This window comes from Gopherus flavomarginatus, chromosome 7, assembly GCF_025201925.1.
Source record: "Gopherus flavomarginatus isolate rGopFla2 chromosome 7, rGopFla2.mat.asm, whole genome shotgun sequence".
In the NCBI taxonomy this organism is placed as follows: Eukaryota; Metazoa; Chordata; order Testudines; family Testudinidae; genus Gopherus; species Gopherus flavomarginatus.
In genome coordinates, this window is record NC_066623.1 from 54,890,326 (window position 1) to 54,910,132 (window position 19,807).

Here is a 19,807-nt window from a genome sequence, read left to right on the forward strand (position 1 = left end):
CTCAAGGGAGTCAGCCTCTGGTTTTATTTGGTCTCTGGCTGCTGGGATCTCACAGCCAACATGCTGCTGCTTTAAGCCAATATTACAAGACAAACCTTTCTACTCTGAACCACCGCTAGTAGCCCACCTCAGTGAGTCGTGGCCAACCAGGAATGGCTTCTTTAAGTAGTCCATAATCATCAGTGAAGATGAATCCATTGCCCTGCAGGCTCCCTCATCAACTTAACAGCCCAGTAGTCTAAGGTTCAGATGCCTCAGTCAGTATATGACTCAGGGTCATCTTCTGGTTCTGTTTCAGTCAGCACCTTTTGCCCCAGGAGAAAGAATCATCTATCCTATCCATAAGAGGCCATATGCATATGAGATATCTTGAGGATTGGTACCGTGTGAGATTGCCTCAATGGTCATGGAGGGCTGAGTGAGTTATTTTGGGAGACCCTGTGATGGACTGATTAAGAGGGGACTTTGTGAGCGGTGTTTGAGGGGATATTGTGGGTGGGTGTCAGAGATTATAGAAGGTTCTTTGGGGTGTCCTCGTGATTATATGGGGTTCTGTGAGTATTTCCCAGTGATTAAATGGGAGCAGCTGGGTGGACATATTGGTGAATAAAAAGGACACTGCAAGGGGTAATGTCAGTGACTGAGGGGGTCTTTTGGAGAGAGCCAATAATTATAAAGGACTCTGTGGAGTGAGGTTGTCACAGTGATTACAGGGGACTGTTCATATGGGGGGCTTTAGATAGGTGAGTGTCACAATGTATATGAAGCTGGATATGAGTCAACAGTGTGCCCTTGTTGCCAAGAACGCTAATGGCATATTGGGCTGCATTAGTAGAAGCATTGTCAGCAGATTGAAGGAAGTGATTATTCCCCTCTATTCGACACTGGTGAGGCCACGTCTGGAGTATTGTGTCCAGTTTTGGGCCTCCACTATAGAAAGGATGTGGACAAATTGGAGAGAGTCCAGTGGAGGGCAACGAAAATGATCAGGGGGCTGGGGCACATGACTGATGAGGAGAGGCTGAGGGAATTGGGCTTATTTAGTCTGAAGAAAAGAAAAGTGGAGGGGGGATTTGATAGCAGCCTTCAGCTACCTAAAGGGGGGTTCCAAAGAGGATGGAGTTCAGCTGTTCTCAGTGGTGATGGCAGATGGGTGTTGCATATGTGTGGCATGGTGTCACGGTGATTATAAGGGTGTTGTCCCTGTTAGAGGGGGTGTTGTGGGGTGTCACAATGATTATGGGGGCACTGTGTGTGCCCCAAGTCAGAGGGGGGTGTTGTGTGGTGTCACAGTGATTCTGGGGGTGCAGTGAGTCCCTCTAGGCAGAAGAGATGTGGATATCACAGTGATTATGGGGGGTGGGGGTGTCCACCGGAAGAAGGGGTGTTGTGGGGTGTCACGGTGATTCTGGGGGTGCAGTGAGTCCCTCTAGGCAGAAGAGATGTGGATATCACAGTGATTATGGGGGGTGGGGGGTGTCCACCAGAAGAAGGGGTGTTGTGGGGTGTCACGGTGATTCTGGGGGTGCAGTGAGTCCCTCTAGGCAGAAGAGATGTGGATATCACAGTGATTATGGGGTGTGGGGGGTGTCCACCGGAAGAAGGGGTGTTGTGGGGTGTCACGGTGATTCTGCGGACGCTGTGAGGGTTCTGGGTAACGCGGAGTTCGGAAGCCCAGCAACCTTCCACTGCGGCAGCTGGGTGGGGCGGGCTGAGGGCCAGGGGGCGGGTGTGCGCGGCGCTGCGGGCCCGCCCCCGGGGCGGTGGCTCGGCGGAGCCCGGGGCGGGTCCGGATGCGGCTTCTGGCGGAGATAGTCACTAGCCGTGCCCGGGCTGCCCGCACCTCCCGGCATCGCGTCTGCGCGGCAAAGGCAGCAGGTGAGTCCGGGCGACTCCTTAGCCAGCTGGGAGCCACCCTCGGGCCTGGCGCCTCGGCCTGCGGCGGGCAGCCCGGCCCGTGTGCCCCGCCTCTGTGCCCCTGGGGGCGGGCAGGCACGGGACAGCAGCCCCCACCCGCCCCCGGGGTAGCCACCTTCCCCCCTCTGCTCTGCGCCTTCCGGGCAGCCCCTCTTCTCCCCCCCACCCCCCGGCTCTGCATCCCCCGGGCAACCCCTTCCCCCTCCCCCGCCGGCTCTGGGCCCCCGGACAGTCCCTAGCCCCCGGCTCTGGGCCCCCAAGCATCCTCCCTTCCCCCGCTGGCTCTGCGTCCCCGGGTAGCCCCTTTTCCCCCAGGTGGGAGGAGAGGCCATGGGGCTGTTGCCCCCAAACTCTGGGTGTAGGCCAAGGGGCGGGGGGACACGGAAAATCTCCCAGCGCCTAGGATCTCTAGACCTAGTAGCTGGGCTGTTGCATAAAGTCAAAGTCATTCTCTTTTGGAGATTAAAGTTGTCTTTGGCCCTTCAGTGCGCTTGGCGAGGCTGGGGCCTGGCCCAGGGGATGTTGCCGGTGTAACGACAGAAACAGATCCTGCTCCAGAGTTGGAAAACGGGAGGGTTGCTCAAAGTGTCGTTACCTCGGTCCTCTTACAGCCACCTCCGTGTCCTCTTCCTCCTGGTTTAGCTGTGTCAGTGTCCCTGTGCCCTCTGCCCCAGCTGCTGTTCTACTTAATGACACTCCCCCAAGAGGTCTGTGTGTAGGCTCAGCTCCTGCACACTGCCGCTTCCTGCTGGGCTTCCTCAGGCTGGCAGTTTCCCCTGCACTTCAGCGGTGGGCAGCTTCTTCCATCCCTGGCTCCCTGCCAAACCTGTGGGCTCTTCCTGCAGGCTGTACTGATCCCTGCCTAGCCCACAGCCACTTCTTGGAGACTTCCCTGTCTGCTCTGGGTCCTCCTGCCACAGCTCTGCTGGGCTCACTAGCCTCTGCAACCTAGGTGCTTGTTTCCATGTTGCCTCTGTAGGCCCACTTCCTCCCATTTGACCTTCAAGCCATGTGCTCACACAAACCAGTGCCTTGTCAGATTCCTGTTCCACATCCCTAGAGCAATCTAGGGGTCACTTTTCTTTGTCAGCATATTAAGTCTGGGAGCCTGGGTCAGCTGACGTGGCTTCATGCTGTGGGGCTAAAAATAACAGTGTAGATGTTCACATTTGGACTGAAGTCTGGAAGCCTGAGCTCTTGAGAGCCTCCGCTCAACACCGGGTTTCAGAGGCCAGCATCCATCTCAAGTGGGAATATCTACACTGCTGTTTTTAGCTCTGTAATGTGAGCCCCAGTCAGTTGAGGCAGACTCTGAGACTCGCTGCCGTGTTTGGTTTTGTGTTTTTTTTGTAGTGTAGACATACCCTAAATGATGACCAAAACTGCATGCATGGAGCTTTCTTAAAGGTGACCTGCAGTGGGCACTAACGAAATGGAGCTTGTGCTCCCCTCCCTTTCTTTTTTGCTACTTATGATATATAAAGAAGGCTTGAAGAATGTTGGGTTTTGTTTCTAATATGTACTGCTTGTTTTACCATAGAAATACCAGGAAAGTTGAGTGTGATCTACCATGGTTTTAGAGCGTAGTTCCAGGACATTTATTGAACCCTAACACCTTAAAAGAATCTGTAGAGGTGCTGGCTATTACAAAGCCTTCCTTTATTAAAAATAAGTCCTATTTAACTTGAAAGACTAACAAAAACCAACCAACCAACCAGTGGCTTCTGAACCACCTTGATTTCTTATTGCAATTACTCAGCTCTTACTGTCAGCACTTGTGATTTCACTGTTCCATTAATTTTCCAGGCATCAAGTCTTTCAGCCTGGACAACTGACCCCCAAGCTTGCTTCTCCAATATCTCTCAATCCAAACATTTTTAATATGTTATTACCTGGAAGGAAAATGCCTCACTCAAATGCATGTTTCCTTCCCGTTTGGAATGAAGTCTGTGTATGTGAGTGTTAATTGGGTATGGTAGATGGTCATGTGTTGGAAGCTAGAGACTGCTCTGAAGCTGACAGCCTATTAGGTTTACATGAAGTGTTGATGGTAATACCAAGTATTCAGAGCACTGAGTTTGCTCTGAATACTTGTGGCCTTAACTAGTGATCCCCTTGGTTTGTAGTGAGGGTGTTGAAAGGAAATGCTCTTGAATAATCTTATCTCCAAGCTAATAAAATGTTTAATGTGAATTCATTAATGTTTGTAAAGTGCTGTGAGATTGTTACTGGGTTGGTCCTAGGGAAAGACAAAATATTTAACTGGTTGTAAAGAACCAGTAGTAGCGCACTGTGCACTTTGCTGAGAAAGGTGCAGACAAACTTCTGGCTCTGTCTCAAAGAGTTTACAGTCTAGATAACTAATACACAATCTACACTGTAATTAGTAATATGTATTTCTTTATTCATTACTATTAGTTGCCTACTGAGCTGCTACAAGCTTTTGAGTCTTGGAATATGTAGTGGTCTGCATCTTCTTCAATCCTTTGAGCTCAAGTTGTATCAAGTCGCTAAGGTCTTGTCTGCTTGGGGAAATTGGCCATGGCTATTCTAGAATAACTATTCTGCTATAGCTGTTCTGGGATAACTCCCCATGCTGACTATTCCAGAATAGTTGTTGCTTTTAAATTCACACTTTACCTTATTCTGGAAAAACTTCTTTGTGTAGATAAGCCCTAAGTACTTGCAGTTCAGGGGTAATGAATTCAACCTTGTGACTCATGTCATTCAGTTTGTTAGCAGAGTCTATGTGATTGCGGTCAAAGGGTGCTGAAATACAGTGTATCTGCAGGTCATAAAAATAAGACAAGTTGAGTCTCGTTGAAATACTTTGCCTGCTTTTACTGTACTTGGGTGTAACCTCCTTGTAGTCTTGTACAAGCATATAATGTTTTTTATAATACTGACTTTGATATAACCTATGATTGTGTTGGCCTTTGCTACAACTGACATGATCATTCCAGCTAACTCAATTGGAAAAGCTGGGAGTGAATATGAAAGTTGTAAGGTGGATAAGGAACTGGTTAAAGGGGAGACTCCAGAGGGTCGTATTGAAAGGTGAACTGTCGGACTGGAAGGAGGTCACCAGTGGAGTCCCTCAAGGATCGGTTTTGGGACCGATCTTATTTAACCTTTTTATTACTGACCTTGGCACAAAGAGCGGGAATGTGCTAATAAAGTTCGCGGATGACACGAAGCTGGGGGGTATTGCTAACACGGAGAAGGACAGGGATACTATTCAAGAAGATCTGAACCACCTTGTAAACTGGAGTAATAGAAATAGGATGAAATACAATAGTGAAAAGTGCAAGGTCATGCATTTAGGAACTAATAATAAGAATTTTGGATATACGTTGGGGGCGCATCAGTTGGAAGCGACGGAGGAAGAGAAGGACCTTGGGGTACTGGTTGATAGCAGGATGACTATGAGTCGCCAATGTGATACGGCTGTTAAAAAAGCAAATGCGATTTTGGGATGAATCAGGCGGGGTATTTCCTGCAAGGATAAGGAGGTGTTAGTACCGTTGTATACGGCGTTGGTGAGACCCCATCTGGAATACTGTGTGCAGTTCTGGTGTCCCATGTTCAAGAAGGATGAATTCAAACTGGAACAGGTTCAGAGACGGGCTACGAGGATGATCCGAGGAATGGAAAAACTGCCTTATGAAAGGAGACTCAAAGAGCTTGGCTTGTTTAGCCTGGCCAAAAGAAGGCTGAGGGGGGATATGCTCGCCCTATATAAATATATCAAGGGGGTTAACGTTAGGGAGGGAGAGGAATTATTTAAGTTTAGTACTAATGTAGCCACGAGGACGAATGGGTATAAACTGGATATTAGGAAGTTTAGACTTGAAATTAGACGAAGGTTTCTGACCATTAGGGGAGTGAAGTTCTGGAATAGCCTTCCGAGGGAAGTAGTAGGGGCAAAAGACTTTCCTGGCTTTAAGACAAAGCTTGATAAGTATATGGAGGGGATGTTATGATAGGATCGTTAATTTGGGCAATTGATCTTGAATTACCACCAGACAGGTCTGCTCAATGGTCTGCGGGGTGATGTTGCATGCGATGGGTACTGAGTTACTGCGGAGAACTCCTTCTTGGGTGCTGGCTGGTGACTCTTGCCCACATGCTCAGGGTTTAGCTGATCGCCATATTTGGGGTCGGGAAGGAATTTTCCTCCAGGGCGGATTGGCAGGTGCCCTGGAGGTTTTTCGCCTTCCCCTGCAGCATGGGGCACGGGTCGCTTGCTGGTGGTGTCTCTGCAGCTTGAGGTCTTCAAACCATTTTTGAGGATTTCAATAACTCGGTCCTGGGATAGGGGTTGTACAAAATTGGATGGGTGGGGTTCTGTGGCCTGCCTTGTGCAGGAGGTCAGACTAGATGATCAGATTGGTCCCTTCTGACCTATGAGTCTATGAGTAACCCCAAGTAGTTCTATGCCATGTGGTTGTAAAAGTTGTCAGTTGGCTCACTGCACTGTAACTGTGATTCTGTTACTGCTAGACTGATGATTGACTGTGCACAGAGGTAAGCTATCATAGTTTCCTTCAGTCCTGGCTCAGTTAGCAGAATTGTTCCAGCAATGCTGAGTCATCATGAAAGCCAGACTTGCAACATCTATAGCAGTGTTGCAATGCCAAGGTCATTAAGACTTGCTTGTGACCTATGGACTTAAGCCACTGTGAAGCAGAGGTAAGACTCCATGCATCAGGTGAAAGTGTCTCTATGTTGCTATCAGTATTCCCACACTTGTCTTCAGATGTTGTCTGCAGACTCTTCCCTAGAACACATTTTTACTCCTTGCTTAGTCATTCCTTTCGACTATTTATCTGGTTAACATGCGTTTAGTGAGCAATGGGCCTGTAACATACTCAGTGACACGCTTACAAGTAACTTTCTTAATTTTTTTTCTACTATCTTTGAAGTTTGGAAGCATGTTTCTGTTTCCTGTTTTTCATTTGATGATACTCTTAAATTACCATATGCAGTTTTTAAAGTTAGTTACCTTTGATCTCATCTTCTTCTTATGTGTTTTGATTTTATTATGAAATAAAACTGACTTCGTGTCTTTTTAATATTGCAAAATTATAGATTCACAGATCCAGGCCAAAATGCACTACAATTATCATCTAGCCTGGCCTTCTGCATAACACAGGTCCTAGAATTTTCACCTAGTCATTCCTGCAGTGAATTATTCTTTCCTACCACATAAGAGAATGGTAGTGAGACCAATAACTTATGGATTTCTCTAGATATTCTTGGACATCTGGTCTTGACCTAAAGATTCAAAGTGATGAGCAATAATATACCCTTTCTCTGGGTAAGTTGTTCCACTGGTTAATTACCTTCTTCTGTAAAGGAATTGCTCAGTGCACAAGAAACACACTTTACTTACAGTATTTCAGGCTTGGAAAATACTGCTGTATTCAACTACATGCAAACAGGAGCAGGGCACACTAAATAAGGAAGTAAGGGAGGGGTGGAGCATGGCTCCAACCCATAATATTTTGAGTAACCCAGTTAATCCCTTGATGACCACTCTGCTACACCCACACTGTTTAAAATGTTGCATCTCATTTCCAATTTGAATGTACATCTAACTTCAACTTCCAGTCCTTGGAACTCACTGGGCCTTTGCCTGCTAGAGGTAAAGAGCTCTCTAGTATCTGATTTCTTCCTGGCCAGGGGTTTACAGACCAGGATCAAGTTACTTTTTAACCTTCTCTTTGATGAGCTAAATCGATCTGTGTTCTCCAGAGCTAGAATCATTTTTGTAGCTCTTCTCTGCATTGTCTCCAAGTTTCCAACATTTTTTTTAAAGTGTGGACACCAGAACTGGACAAAGTATTCCAGTAATGTTCTCACCAGTGTCTTATAGGATATGGCTACACTTGCAGCCGTACAGCGCTGCCGCAGGAGCGCTCCCGCGGCAGTGCTTTGAAGTGCGAATGTGGTTGCAGCGCCAGCGCTGCAGGTACTCCACCTCCCCGTGGCGATTAGCTTGCAGCGCTGGGAGCTGCGCTCCCAGCGCTGGGGCACTGTTTACACTGGCGCTTTGCAGCACTGTAACTTGCTGCGCTCAGGGGTGAGCAAGAAAGTTGCAGCGCTGTAAAGTGCCAGTGTAGCCAAGGCCATACAGACATAATATCACCCCTCTGATCCTATTCAGTATATCCTCTTGTTTATACATGCAGGTATCGGTATAACCCATCTTAGCCACCCTATTGCTCTGAGAGCTCATACTCAGTTTGGTAGCTACAATGATCCCCACGTCCTTTTCAGAGTCAGTGCTTTTTTGTAAGTGTTACCTACATTCTTTGTTTTTAAATGTCTGCCTTTGCACTTGGCTATAAAAATGCATGTTGTTTGATTGCACCCAGTTTACTATATTGGTGAACTGTTCGCATCAGTATCTGCCTAGTAATCCTAATGTGGAGACGTTATGTCTTTATTCCTAGCAATTTCTGTGATTTTTGTTCTCTGTTTCCAATTCGTGTTTGGAGATAATCGGTGCAGAATGCTGTTGTACATGTTTTTTAATAAAACCTGATTACCTGGACCATACCATTCTAATTACAAAAATCTATGTGCACTCCTGGTATGATTTTAAAGTATATTATTGACTTATAATGTTGTTAGTCTCTGGTCTGAATACTTGCAAGTGGGAACATACAAATGACCAACTATGGGGCCCTGACCAACTTCCACTAAAGTAAATGGAAAGATTCAGAAGCATTGTTTAGGGGGAGCCTTACAAAATATATATCCTACCTGTTCAGATAAAGAGGTGATAGTGTAAACACAAGGCCCCTGTAGCCAGACCCATTTTTACCCATTCAGTAGGTTTGACACTGGTAAAAACAGCGCAGTCTTGTCTACAGTAGAGCTTATGATGGTTCTTAACACCAGTTCAGCTGAACCAGTGTTGGAACAAGCAGGAATTCTTCTGTAAAATTCCCTAGCGTAGACATGGCCCCACTGGCTTCAATGGGAGTCATTTGGCTTCATGAGGCCCTATGATCTAGTTAGCTATTTGGAAAGCTGAGTGGGCTTTAATCTTCCAATATAAGTTTTAAAAGTTCTTTAGTCAGGCTGCTGCATTTGATTGTTGGACTATGACCCTTTTCTAGTGAAGGGCCCTGTATGAATGAGTCTTAGTACAGAGCTGAAATTGATATAGCAATTTTGACTTTACAGAAACATGAAGGGATGCTGCCCCAAGGTGGTGGGTTCATCGTTTCATAGAAGGGGCCATTAAATCATTTAGTCTGACCTGAATATCACAGGCCTTAAACTAGATCCCAATACCCCTGTATTGAGCACAATGACAATAGTAAAACCAAAGCACTCTAGTCCATCAGGAGACTAAACTGTTGTGTGAAATAGGCAGAGAAAGGAGAAACTGAGGCATTGCCTATGCCCAACACCCTTGCAATAGCAGGGAACTGATAAGGTGAAAGATACCCAGATGATCCTAGCAAGCTCGAGAGGTGACTCCCCTTTAAACAGTATTCTTGGCTAGTAACTTATTTGGGTGTTTCGCTGAGCCAAAGCTGGTACAAAAATGGGGGCAGGGCTCCTTCAACACAGCCAATAAAGCACCCCTCAATTAACACAAGTGAAACCTCTTGAGTCTCTTCTAAGGGCTTGTCTACACTACCTGCCAGATCAACAGGCAGCAATTTATCCAGTGGGGGTCGATTATCACATCTAGTATAGATGTGATAAATTGACCGCTGAGTGCTCTCCCGTCAACTCCGGTACTCCACCAGAACGAGGAGTGCAAGCGCAGTCGACGTCAAGCGGGAGAGTGTCAGCTGTCAACTTACCGCAGTGAGGATGCCAGGGTAAGTAGATCTAAGTATGTTGACTTCCGCTACACTATTCACATAGCTGAAGCTGTGTATCTTAGATTGACCCTGTGTGGTAGTGTAGACAAACCCTAAGAGTTCTACATGCAGTATGGCCCTGGTGCCTGTGGAAGGAGAGGGCATTTCAGAAGTGCTCTGCTTATACTCCACAGCTCCAGCCTTGCAGCCTCTGGGACAGGTAGTCATTCAGACAGGCTGGTCTTATGCAATGCAAGTCTTTTCAATACTAATCATAAGGCCTCAAATCTTACTTGCAGGCTAAGCAGCCTTGGTGGAGTGTGGGTGTCCGCTTCCGTGGGTGAAAGCCTTTGGGTAATGGCGCTGTCGTGTTCTGTAGTAGTAGCGGTCTGCTGCTCCTGATCACCACTGGCAGTTGGTGTTCTGCATTCAGCTTATAATAAAAAAAGACCCTCAGTTTGCTGACCTGTTGTGTTTGTGAAATGCTGATCATTTACGGTAGTCTAAATGAAGTGTAGTAACCGTTCTAACAAGGGGTACTGCTCGTGCTCACAGCCTTAAATCTGCTTTAATTTGCAATGTTCTCATGAATGCTTAAAATAACTACCTGCAAGATTTCATGTGCAAAGTCTAAGCCGTTGTCCTTGATAACCTCATTCCTTTCCATGCTGTTTATAATTATCCTTGTAAGTGTGAGACTAAACCTGCTCCCTTATGAATTTCCATTCCATTGCTCAGGAGTGCTGGCAGCGTAGCCATGGTATGCTGCAGGTGCCAGTTCCCTAAGGTAACATGTTCTTTCAGGACTGCTCTGGTTCTGTGGCAGTGAAGGGTAGGAGGGCTCACTGCACAGTGGAATCACCAGATGGAAAGGATCAGTTAGGTTTGACTTGACCCTGTAAATGGAGAGAACCGTGTCCCAGTGATGGAGAGAGGCAACTGAACTGGGAAAGCTCATTTTCAGGGCTAGGGGTTGTATATGAGGAGACGTGGTTTCTGTACAACACCTCTGCAAGGTCTTCTCCTGTTAGCCAGTGGAGCTGCATGTGCAACTATTGGTAAATACCAGAGACTAGATGCTTCTGGAGGCCTGCTGTGTGCTTGTTAATCTGAGCCCGCTCCCTCGCACTGTTCTCTAGCTGCTGGGAGGAAGAACATTACTCAGTTTGCCAATGGCTAGCTGGGCTGAAGCATGGTTTCCCCTTTTCACTCACATGGGTACATTTGTCAACTTTGCTCTGCCTCCCACTAGCTCCCATGCTGTGTGCAGTGTCAGTGACCATTTGGCAACAGCTAGTGTTGAGATAAAACGGCTTCTGGAAGGCCGTCTGCAGTGCTTTGTCTAGGGTTAAACCTCCTGTAACATCTCCTCACTCAGGTCACCTGTATCTGTTGTCTTCTGGTGTGATACCATTCATGTAAGTCAATAGTCATCCTGATATTGACTTCAGTGGGAGGAGGACAAGGGCCATAATCTAGAATTTGGGACAGCTGCAACAGTAGAATTTACATACTTGCTATTAAGACTTATTCTAAACAATTAAGTGAATTTAGTGCTATTGAAAATGTATCAGCTAGACCCCTCAAGAGAGAGCTGTCCCATCACTGGTCTTGTCTACCCTAAAAGTTGTACTGCTCTAATTATAGCAGTACAGTTAAAGCAGAACAAGGACCCTCCATGTGGATGCAGTTATAGCAGTATAGCTATTCCTGTATGGGAGGGGAGGTCATGATACCAATATGTCACCTTTATACCAGTATAACTGAATCCACACTAGGTCTTTTACTAATATAACTTTTTCAGTGAAAAGATTCTGCTGATATAACTGAAGTGTATACCAGACCACAGTCACAGATGAGGTACAGGTACTGGGGCAAGCTTCAATCCATTGTCTCCTTGCATGCACCACCCAAGGTTGCCTGATCTTGATCTAAAGAACTACTTATGGGGCACTCTGACTCCAGGGCCCAATCCATCTGTGGCCCCCCTACTGAAAGTGCCAGTGAGGAGACAGTTATGATGGTGAGGGTTATGCTGCACATACTTGCCTAATATAAACTGGATGTAGAGACCCTGACTCATTTCACATAGTACTTAACTCCTTGGGCTGGATTTCAGCAAGCAGCCTAGAGTTGAAAGCTCCATGATTTGTCACTTCCCTCAGGCAGCCAGGTCCCCATGCTGGAAGGACGTTGGTCCGTGTTCAGTAAATCCAGACTTTTCATACCATTGGGGGTTAATAGTCTCTTGTGGATTCTCAGTCCTGTCCTGAGATTGTAATCAAACACTCCTCTCTCAACAGTGTCAAGATGGTGGTTCTCTCCAAGGAATACAGCTATGTGGTCCTGACCGGTGTTGCCGGATTTATCATGATAACGCACCTTGCTGTGAATGTGGCGAAGGCACGCAAGAAGTACAAGGTGGAGGTGAGTATGTCGTGTGGCTGGTCTTGCCCTTGAGGCACCAAGAATGCCTCCACTGGCTGTCTTGAAGGAAAGAGGCCCAGGCATCTCATGAGCTGGCTTAGTATGGCAGAAGCAGTGGCAATTAGGGGAAACCCAAGACTTCGTGGACTAGTCCCCATTCTATGTGCGTAATTTGGTGAACGGGAATCTGGTCTTGTCTAGATCCTAGTACATAAGGAACATCGCAGTAGGGGATATCATGATAATACTACAGTTCTCCAGTGTTTGGCTGTTAGCCTTATGCCTCACCATGTCCTAGGAGCTCTCTGCAGAGGAGCATATCCATGGTGGTGGTCCACTCAGCAAACGTTGTAACCAGCTAGTCACTGTATGTGTATTACATATACATCCCTGTCTGACGGGTCTGTTACAGTTCTTAGTTGGAGAGCCTGGTTCTTCACCTCAAGCTGTAGGGCAGGGTTTGGCAACCTTTCAGAAGTGCTATGCCGAGTCTTCATTTATTCACTCTAATTTAAGGTTTTGCAGGCCGGTAATACATTTTAATGTTTTTAGGTGGTCTCTTTCTATAAGTCTATAGTATATAACTAAACTATTGTTGTATGTAAAGTAAATAAGGTTTTAAAAACGTTCAAGAACCTTAATTTAAAATTAAATTAAAAGCAGAGCCTCTCGGATCGGTGGCCAGGACCCGGGCAGTGTGAGTGCCACTGAAAATCAGCTCACGTGCCGCCTTCGGCACAGGTGCCATAGGTTGCCTACTCCTGCTGTAGAGTCTCATGCTTATAGCTGTGGAGTCCCTGGTTCTGTCTCCGGGAAGTTGGCCAAGATAGCAGCAGTCACATTATCACTGACTCTTTGGGTTGTCTACACTTGAAACACTATAGCAGTGCAGCTGCAGCGCTTCAATGTACATAAGAACGGCCGTACCGGGTCAGACCAAAGGTCCATCTAGTCCAGTATCCTGTCTACCAATAGTGGCCAATGCCAGGTGCCCCAGAGGGAGTGGACCTAACAGGCAATGATCACGTGATCTCTTTCCATCCATCCAAGTAGACACTACTTATGCCAATGAGAAGGGTTCTCCCATCAGCATAGGTATTCCATCTCCCTGAGAGGTGGCAGCTAGGTCAACAGAAGAATTCTTCCATTGGCTTAGCACTGTCTACAGAGGGACATAGGTCATCTTAACTACATTGCTCAGGGGTGTGGATTTTTCAAACACTTGAGTAATGTAGTTGGGTCAATAATTTTCTAGTGTAGGCCAGTCCTAAATGGGAGAAAATAGTGAGGTGAAATAGTTTAGAACTGTGCAGTGATTCCCCATTATTGCCTGGGCCAGAGCCCTAGCTAGCTTGCCCCCACAGTGCTAGCTATTCTCTTAACCTTTGTATGATCCTCCTAGGGGGGTGCTTGCAATTACCCTCACAGTGGGTATTCTTACCCTTAAGATTTGAAATCAGTGGAAGAGAGCTATTGACTCAGCCCCAATCTCTGCTTCTGTCTCCCAGTTGCAGCAGTCTCCTTCCAGTATCCACATAGATGCATTTGAAAGCTTTCCCCCTCTTGGTCACTGTGCCAGGTCTCCTGCTGCTGCTAGGCACCCTCATTTCTTTCCCCAGGAGAGGCAAGGTGTAGGACCTGGCAACAACAAGCTGAGAGTTCAGGCTGGGGGAGACAGAATGGGACTGGCTCTGCTGATGTGTTCTAACCTCTGTCCTCGGGCATAGGCTGCTGCCTCCCTGCTACAGCACCTTCTAGCTCTATTCACCCCCACCCCACAACCTAGGCAGCTGCAGAACCCAAGACTTTCCAGTACTCCAAAACTTAGAACATTGCACATAAACACAGGTTTTCTCCACCCGTTAGCCTGGCAATATGCCTCCATGAGTGTGAGTGGGTGGGTGGGGAACTGGTGTTTCTGTGCCGATTTCGAGAGCTAGATCTGTGCAGCTAGCAATGTGGCAGACTGGCTGCTTGGGATTGAGTGGGGGCTGTTGAAGGGTGTCTGAAACAGAGCAACTTAAGAGACCTGCGAAAAGCAGGGCCGCCCGGGGTGTGTGTGTGTGCGTGCGCAAGTGGGGCAATTTGCCCCGGGCCCCACAGGGGCCTCACAAGCCCTGGCCGAGAATCCCTTCCCTAGCTACAGGCGTCTTTTTTTAATTTTTATTCACCCGACAGTGGGCCCTTCGCTCGCTCCAGCTCTTCGGTGGCTCTTCGGCGGCGGGCCCTTCAGTGCTGCTGAAGATACGAAGTGAGTGAAGGACCCGCCGCTGACAGACTCATAGCGCCGCCGGTTAGTACAAGAGCTGCAGGGGTGGTACCTTTTTTTTTTTTTTTTTTTTTTTTTTTGTCTGCTCCCCCCCTTTGCCCCAGGCCCCTTGAATCCTCTGGGAGGCCATGGTGACAAGCAAATAACCATATAGTCCCTGCCCTATCTACTTATGCTTTTCCCTGCTACTAGGTGGGTAGATCTTGCTTTTGGGAAAAACCCAGTTTGGATTTGGGACAGGAGAAAGTGAGATATTAGAGGAGCATTTAAAAATAGAGGTGAGGAGGGCCTATAAAATGTAAAGGAGACATTTAAGAGGAACAATAGCAAAGAGGACCTTTTGCAAAATAAACTTCATCTCGGAATCCACCCTGGGAACTATTAACGGCTGCCGCTGTGAGTCAAGACATTGGCATGTGGAGCCTACTGTGCTTGGAAGCAGCTTTGGCACTTCGGGCACTTCCTCCAGGGTGTGATTCTAGAAACTTGAGAAGGCGTGGAAGAGCTGTTTGGTATAGCCCTCAAACATTCCCAAGACGGCCAGTCAGTGGATGTGTATGAGGCTGCAGCAGCATCTGGGTGCAGGGTTTTATGTGCACCACTGCTGCTCTTTCCCTACACATGAGCGCACAGAATGGGGTGTTCAGGGGGATTTGGATCAGAACATAAAAGGCTGGCTGTGATGTGTTGTTTATGGGGAGCCCATCGTTCAGTGGCAGTAAAGTCGTTTTGCCAAACAAGCAGAGATTCAGCTCGCCCAGGGTGAGTGCTCTAGGAAATAACAGCCCCCGCAGGAAGCGGCAAGTGACCTCATTGTTAGAGGCCGCAGAGCTCCATGTGTTTGCTAACGCTATGTTGTCTTTAACAGTATCCAACCATGTATAGCACAGACCCTGAACATGGGCATCTCTTCAACTGTATCCAGCGTGCACACCAGAACACGTGAGTATCGGACAGTCCTGAGGGCTGGTTTGAAGATTTAAGTTATTAAGCACTTGATGCCTGGAGTGTAGCATTTGTTGCTGCTAAACACGTTGTCTGTGACTGTCTGGATTGTGCTTTGAGAAAATGTAAGGCTCTACTGCAGCATAATGCTCAGTAGATGAGACAGGCCCTCATCCAGGGGTTCGTTTCCGGTCACGGTCTGGCCCCACCTGGGTGGGGACTACCGTGTTATATCACAGCCCTGGCAGTTTGCCCTTGTGGACAGATCCTAAGCTCTGTGTTTCTAGTGGGGTAGGTCGTGCCTTGCCTTTTGATGGTCTCATTTGCTCAACTGCCTGATGAGCGCCTGACTCTCCTAGAGAATTAATGGCCTGTTGGTCACCGGCCCAGAGAGACATGGCTCTCAAACTGAGCATGGCTGGTGTATTCCCATTCCCCTGCTAGTAAACAGTGGCTTAGCATTTGGCAATGACTTCAAAAGGGAACTACAGGCCTTGTAAACAAATGTGTTGCTGATCCTGGGCAGTGGCTCTGGGATCTTCCGGATTCCCAAGGGTTTGTGCATCCATACTGCACACACAGTGTGGAGACACCATTGTGGTTGTCACAGCATTCTTGCAGAGGCAGCTAAAAGTGCTTGGAGGCCTCTTCTGAGTAGTCCAGTCCCTTTCTGTAGGTCTCTATACAGGCTGAGGGTGTTCCCTAAAATATGTTGCCCAATTCTAAGAAGTGTGGGGGAAGGTGGGATGGACAGGGATTGTCTAGATTTCCACAAAGATCTTTTTAAAAACAACCAAAACAAAAAACCTCTTAGAGTTCAGTCACAAGTCCAAATCTGTCTTCTATTTTCAGACTGGAAGTTTATCCCTCCTTTCTGTTCTTCCTAGCTGTGGGCGGAGTCTACCACCCGGTGAGTCATGTCCTTGGCCAGGTTTGACATGATTAGAGACTGTTCCTACTCTCCCCTTCCTTCATGTTGGGTGCAGGAGAATGTGCTAAAATCTCCTGAGGAGGCAAAGTCTGCCTGATCAATCTTCAGCACGCTCCACTCTAGCCCATTGTGCATTGTACTTGCTCAGGAGGTGCTGGTGGGAGCCATCAATCACCTTGCACAGCTGAGAGACATTGTTCTGTAAGACAGGTTCCTGATCTGTGTAGCGCATCATACATGAGGCTGCTGCCTCCCAACTTGAGCCATGTACCTGTGCTGGGCCATCTGGAGCTGCTGCTGCCTCCAGCTCACTTGGGTGCACTGTAACCCCTAGTGAGCCTCAGGACCCTCCAGTCTTCCTGGTGGGCTGCAGCATGTGCAAGATCACTGGTCAAAACTGTTCGGTCAAAAACAATTTTTTTTTTAAAGCATTTATCAAAATGAAAATCTCCATGGAAAAATTTCCATTGAGAAACCAAAAATGTTTTTTTCTAACTGCTGCTAGCAAAAAGGGCTGGGGACAAGGAATGAAGAATATTCAGATTTGGGTTTGTCTTCCAAAATCCAGATGACTTTCATGAAAAACTTGCCAAGATTTGAAACTTTTTGCAAAAACCAATTGCTGTCCTTTGCGAAGCACTGGTGCAGAGGGACTGGAGGCAGCAGCACTGGCAGGTTCAACTGAGGTCTGAGTCTGGCAAACTGGAACCACAGCCTGAGAAGCAGGAACTAGGCTGTTAAGTGGAAATTTGCAGTGTCTTCAAATGGGGAAGTGCCATTCTTATGTGTTTGTATTTGCTGAGATTACTTGCAATATACGAGTGAGGGATAATTCTGCTGGGTTCCTATCTCTGGTCCACTCCAGAAGCTTATGAAAACTGGTTGGTTTTGTTCAACATGCCTGGAGCAGAGAACAACTTGTGGCTGTAGGGACTAGCCATTTCTAATTACCATAGTCCCTTTAATGCTGTCAAGTCTGCACCAGGTAGTGCTCTCTCCACTGTGCTTAGGACACTGAATGAGGGGAAAGATCTGGACCACAGTGAAGAAAACAGTTGGTGGATGTAAGAGTTTGGTTAACCCGGATCTGGTAAATTAGGGCTACACTATATGAGTGGTCATAGGCCTGGCTGGTCACTGGGGATGTTGGGAGGTGGATGGAAAGGAGGGAACATGCCACAGACTCATGACACCAGGATCAATTTTATGATATAATATGACATCTGTGTCTCTCTGTACTCCCTGCGGGAGGGACAAGGGTGGGGTGGTAATGTGACACTGATACACACCACATGCTATATTTCATGGCATTGCCACACTGTGCTCCGCTGCGACACTGATTTCTGGTGCTGCTGACTGGGCGAGGACTCCACAGCTTAACAAGAGGGAATTATTAGAGACACAGATTCTTTCTCTATACTGACTCCCTACCATGTTGATAGCCAGTGTTTATAAAGCAGAGTACCCGTTTGTGCAGCCAAAGGAGCATAGTAAGTTTTCCTCAGCTCCAAAATCCTTAACCTTTCCTGCTTTTCTCTAGCGTGTCGCTGTTGGGCTTGGCATCACCTGGATCATTGGGAGAGTCCTCTATGCCTATGGCTATTACACAGGAGGTGAGTCTTTAGACTGACAAAGGATGAGCCCCAGTTGAGACTTGGGGTCTCCAGTGCTAATCACCTAGCCTCTTCCGTGGAAGGTTGCCCTGCGAGTCAGGGGTGGTGGTGTGTGAATAAGGTTTCCTGTACCACTGAAGGGAGGCTGGTGGCTTTGCCCCATATGTTGGGGTGACAGCAAAGACTTGGCATTATAGAGTCTGCATACACTTGTCCTTCGGTATAAGGAGCTCTATTCTGAGAATAAGATGAGCTAAATATGGCTACCCCCAGTGCCATGGTATCTGTTGCTCTGCCCTGAAACTGAACTCTAGTTCCTGGTCCCTTGTTCACTTCTGAGTTTGTGAAGGCACGTTAGTCTCAAAGGTACAGTAGCCTAATTAGAACCGCAGCACATGTTCCCCCTTTCTAAGAAAAGAAACTCTGTCCACAGTGGGGAAAAAACAGACTGAGGTGTGTGTTGATAGCTTCTCCCAACACATACAAGTGGCATCCTTTGACTTAAAGAGCAAGTCCTTTCAGTCCTGACCAACTATCTCTTTTTCCCTCAATCCATGACAGGCATGCTCTTCTAGACCAAATCTGTACTATTTAATTGTGTCCCCAGCACCTACCTAATACGGTGCTGGTGCTTCTATAAATACTTGGATGATAATAGGGAAAACAGATGATTCTTCCCCATTCCCCAAAAAGCAGTGCAAACACTGCACAGTGGAAGGACAACAGCCCTTTAAACCTCCAGCTGTAGGATAGCATTCAGTAAGCAGAAGAGCTAAAATCCCCTGTCACTCATTGGCTGCTCACTTTCTCCAAAGTACCATTATTCAGGTGTGCAGCCCACAGACCCAGTCTCCTCTCAGTAGGGTATTCTGGGTGGAGTGCTACAGCCTGCCAATCTAGTCCTGGAACCTCATCGGTTTTTGGGCGGCTGGCTTGAGTGGCATGTCAAAGTGATAGGGTTAAAGAAACACAAAGCATTTGTGTAAAATGAAATACAAAAGTCACAAGCCTCCAAAGCAGTGATGGACTGCAGACTCAGATGGGAAAGTCTCATCCATTTACACACAGGGGGAACAGAACTTGGGTAACTGACGATGCAGCTCCACAGGGTGTCAGTTACACCAACTGGAGCAGGGGAAGCTTGGAATCTTGAATTCAGGATTTAGACCTTAAGGGACCTGTGGGGCTGAACTTGGAGGTTTGAGCCTGCAACAGTCTTACCCACGTGCTTTTAAATTTTGACGTTCCATAAAAGCTTTTTGGCTTCCCTTTCAAAAATGAACCAACTAGGCAGCTGAGAATGAACTTCCTCTACAGCAAGTTGAGCCCTGACCTGCACCCCCATCCCCCAAGTGCTACCTTGTTAAACGTGTATTAAACCTCCTTGTAGCATGGGATAATGCTGAGCTAGCTAAGTCTTTGTGGTCTCTCGTCTCTTTCTACAGATCCTAGAAAGCGAAACAGAGGGGCTATTGGTTCGGCTGCACTCATTGGATTGGTGGGGAACACTTTGTACTCAGCCTTCCAGCACCTTGAGTGGGTCTCCAGAGAGTAGCCAGCCTCCACCCCCTTCACAGCTTTGTGGAGAATCTCCAAGGTGTAGAATGGTGGGGGGGTTGGGGAAGGTGTTTTTGGATAATAAACTTAACTAATTTTTTCCTAATTAAAATTAAAAGGAATTGTTTACATCTTGAAATCTTGGGTAAAAGGGCTTTTTATAGTAGTCCTGGACAATAATAAAAAGAGAGAGATTAGAAAAAAGCCTGTACTATACTTACTGGGATACAGAAGTCCAGTAAACTGGAATTTTTCTATAATATTGGCCTCACCTGATCTGTCAGAGATCAAACTGGGCCTCCTCGTCCATCTCCATCCA

At 47.1% G+C, this 19,807-nt stretch overlaps 1 protein-coding gene across 2 annotated transcripts; it reads left to right on the plus strand.

The window, feature by feature from the left end:
• The first annotated feature begins 1,762 nt into the window (after positions 1-1,762).
• Positions 1,763-19,627, plus strand: MGST3 (microsomal glutathione S-transferase 3). 2 transcript variants are annotated; one of them, XM_050963437.1, is made up of 6 exons: positions 1,763-1,878; positions 12,050-12,173; positions 15,311-15,384; positions 16,240-16,297; positions 17,859-17,931; positions 19,377-19,627. In XM_050963437.1, exons 2-6 carry the CDS (start codon positions 12,057-12,059, stop codon positions 19,484-19,486), a joined length of 432 nt encoding a protein of 143 aa, XP_050819394.1. In that variant the 5' UTR covers positions 1,763-1,878; positions 12,050-12,056; the 3' UTR covers positions 19,487-19,627. The 2 variants fall into 2 exon arrangements, with proteins under 2 accessions (XP_050819394.1, XP_050819393.1); XM_050963436.1 differs by lacking the exon at positions 1,763-1,878 and adding an exon at positions 9,559-9,764.
• The last annotated feature ends 180 nt before the right edge of the window (positions 19,628-19,807 follow it).

Excerpts from the sequence above, each read along its gene's own strand:
- MGST3 (XM_050963436.1), top strand. Across the intron at positions 12,174-15,310 it reads GCAAGAAGTACAAGGTGGAG|TATCCAACCATGTATAGCAC; the intron begins GTGAGTATGTCG and ends TGTCTTTAACAG. Across the intron at positions 15,385-16,239 it reads CAGCGTGCACACCAGAACAC|ACTGGAAGTTTATCCCTCCT; the intron begins GTGAGTATCGGA and ends TTCTATTTTCAG.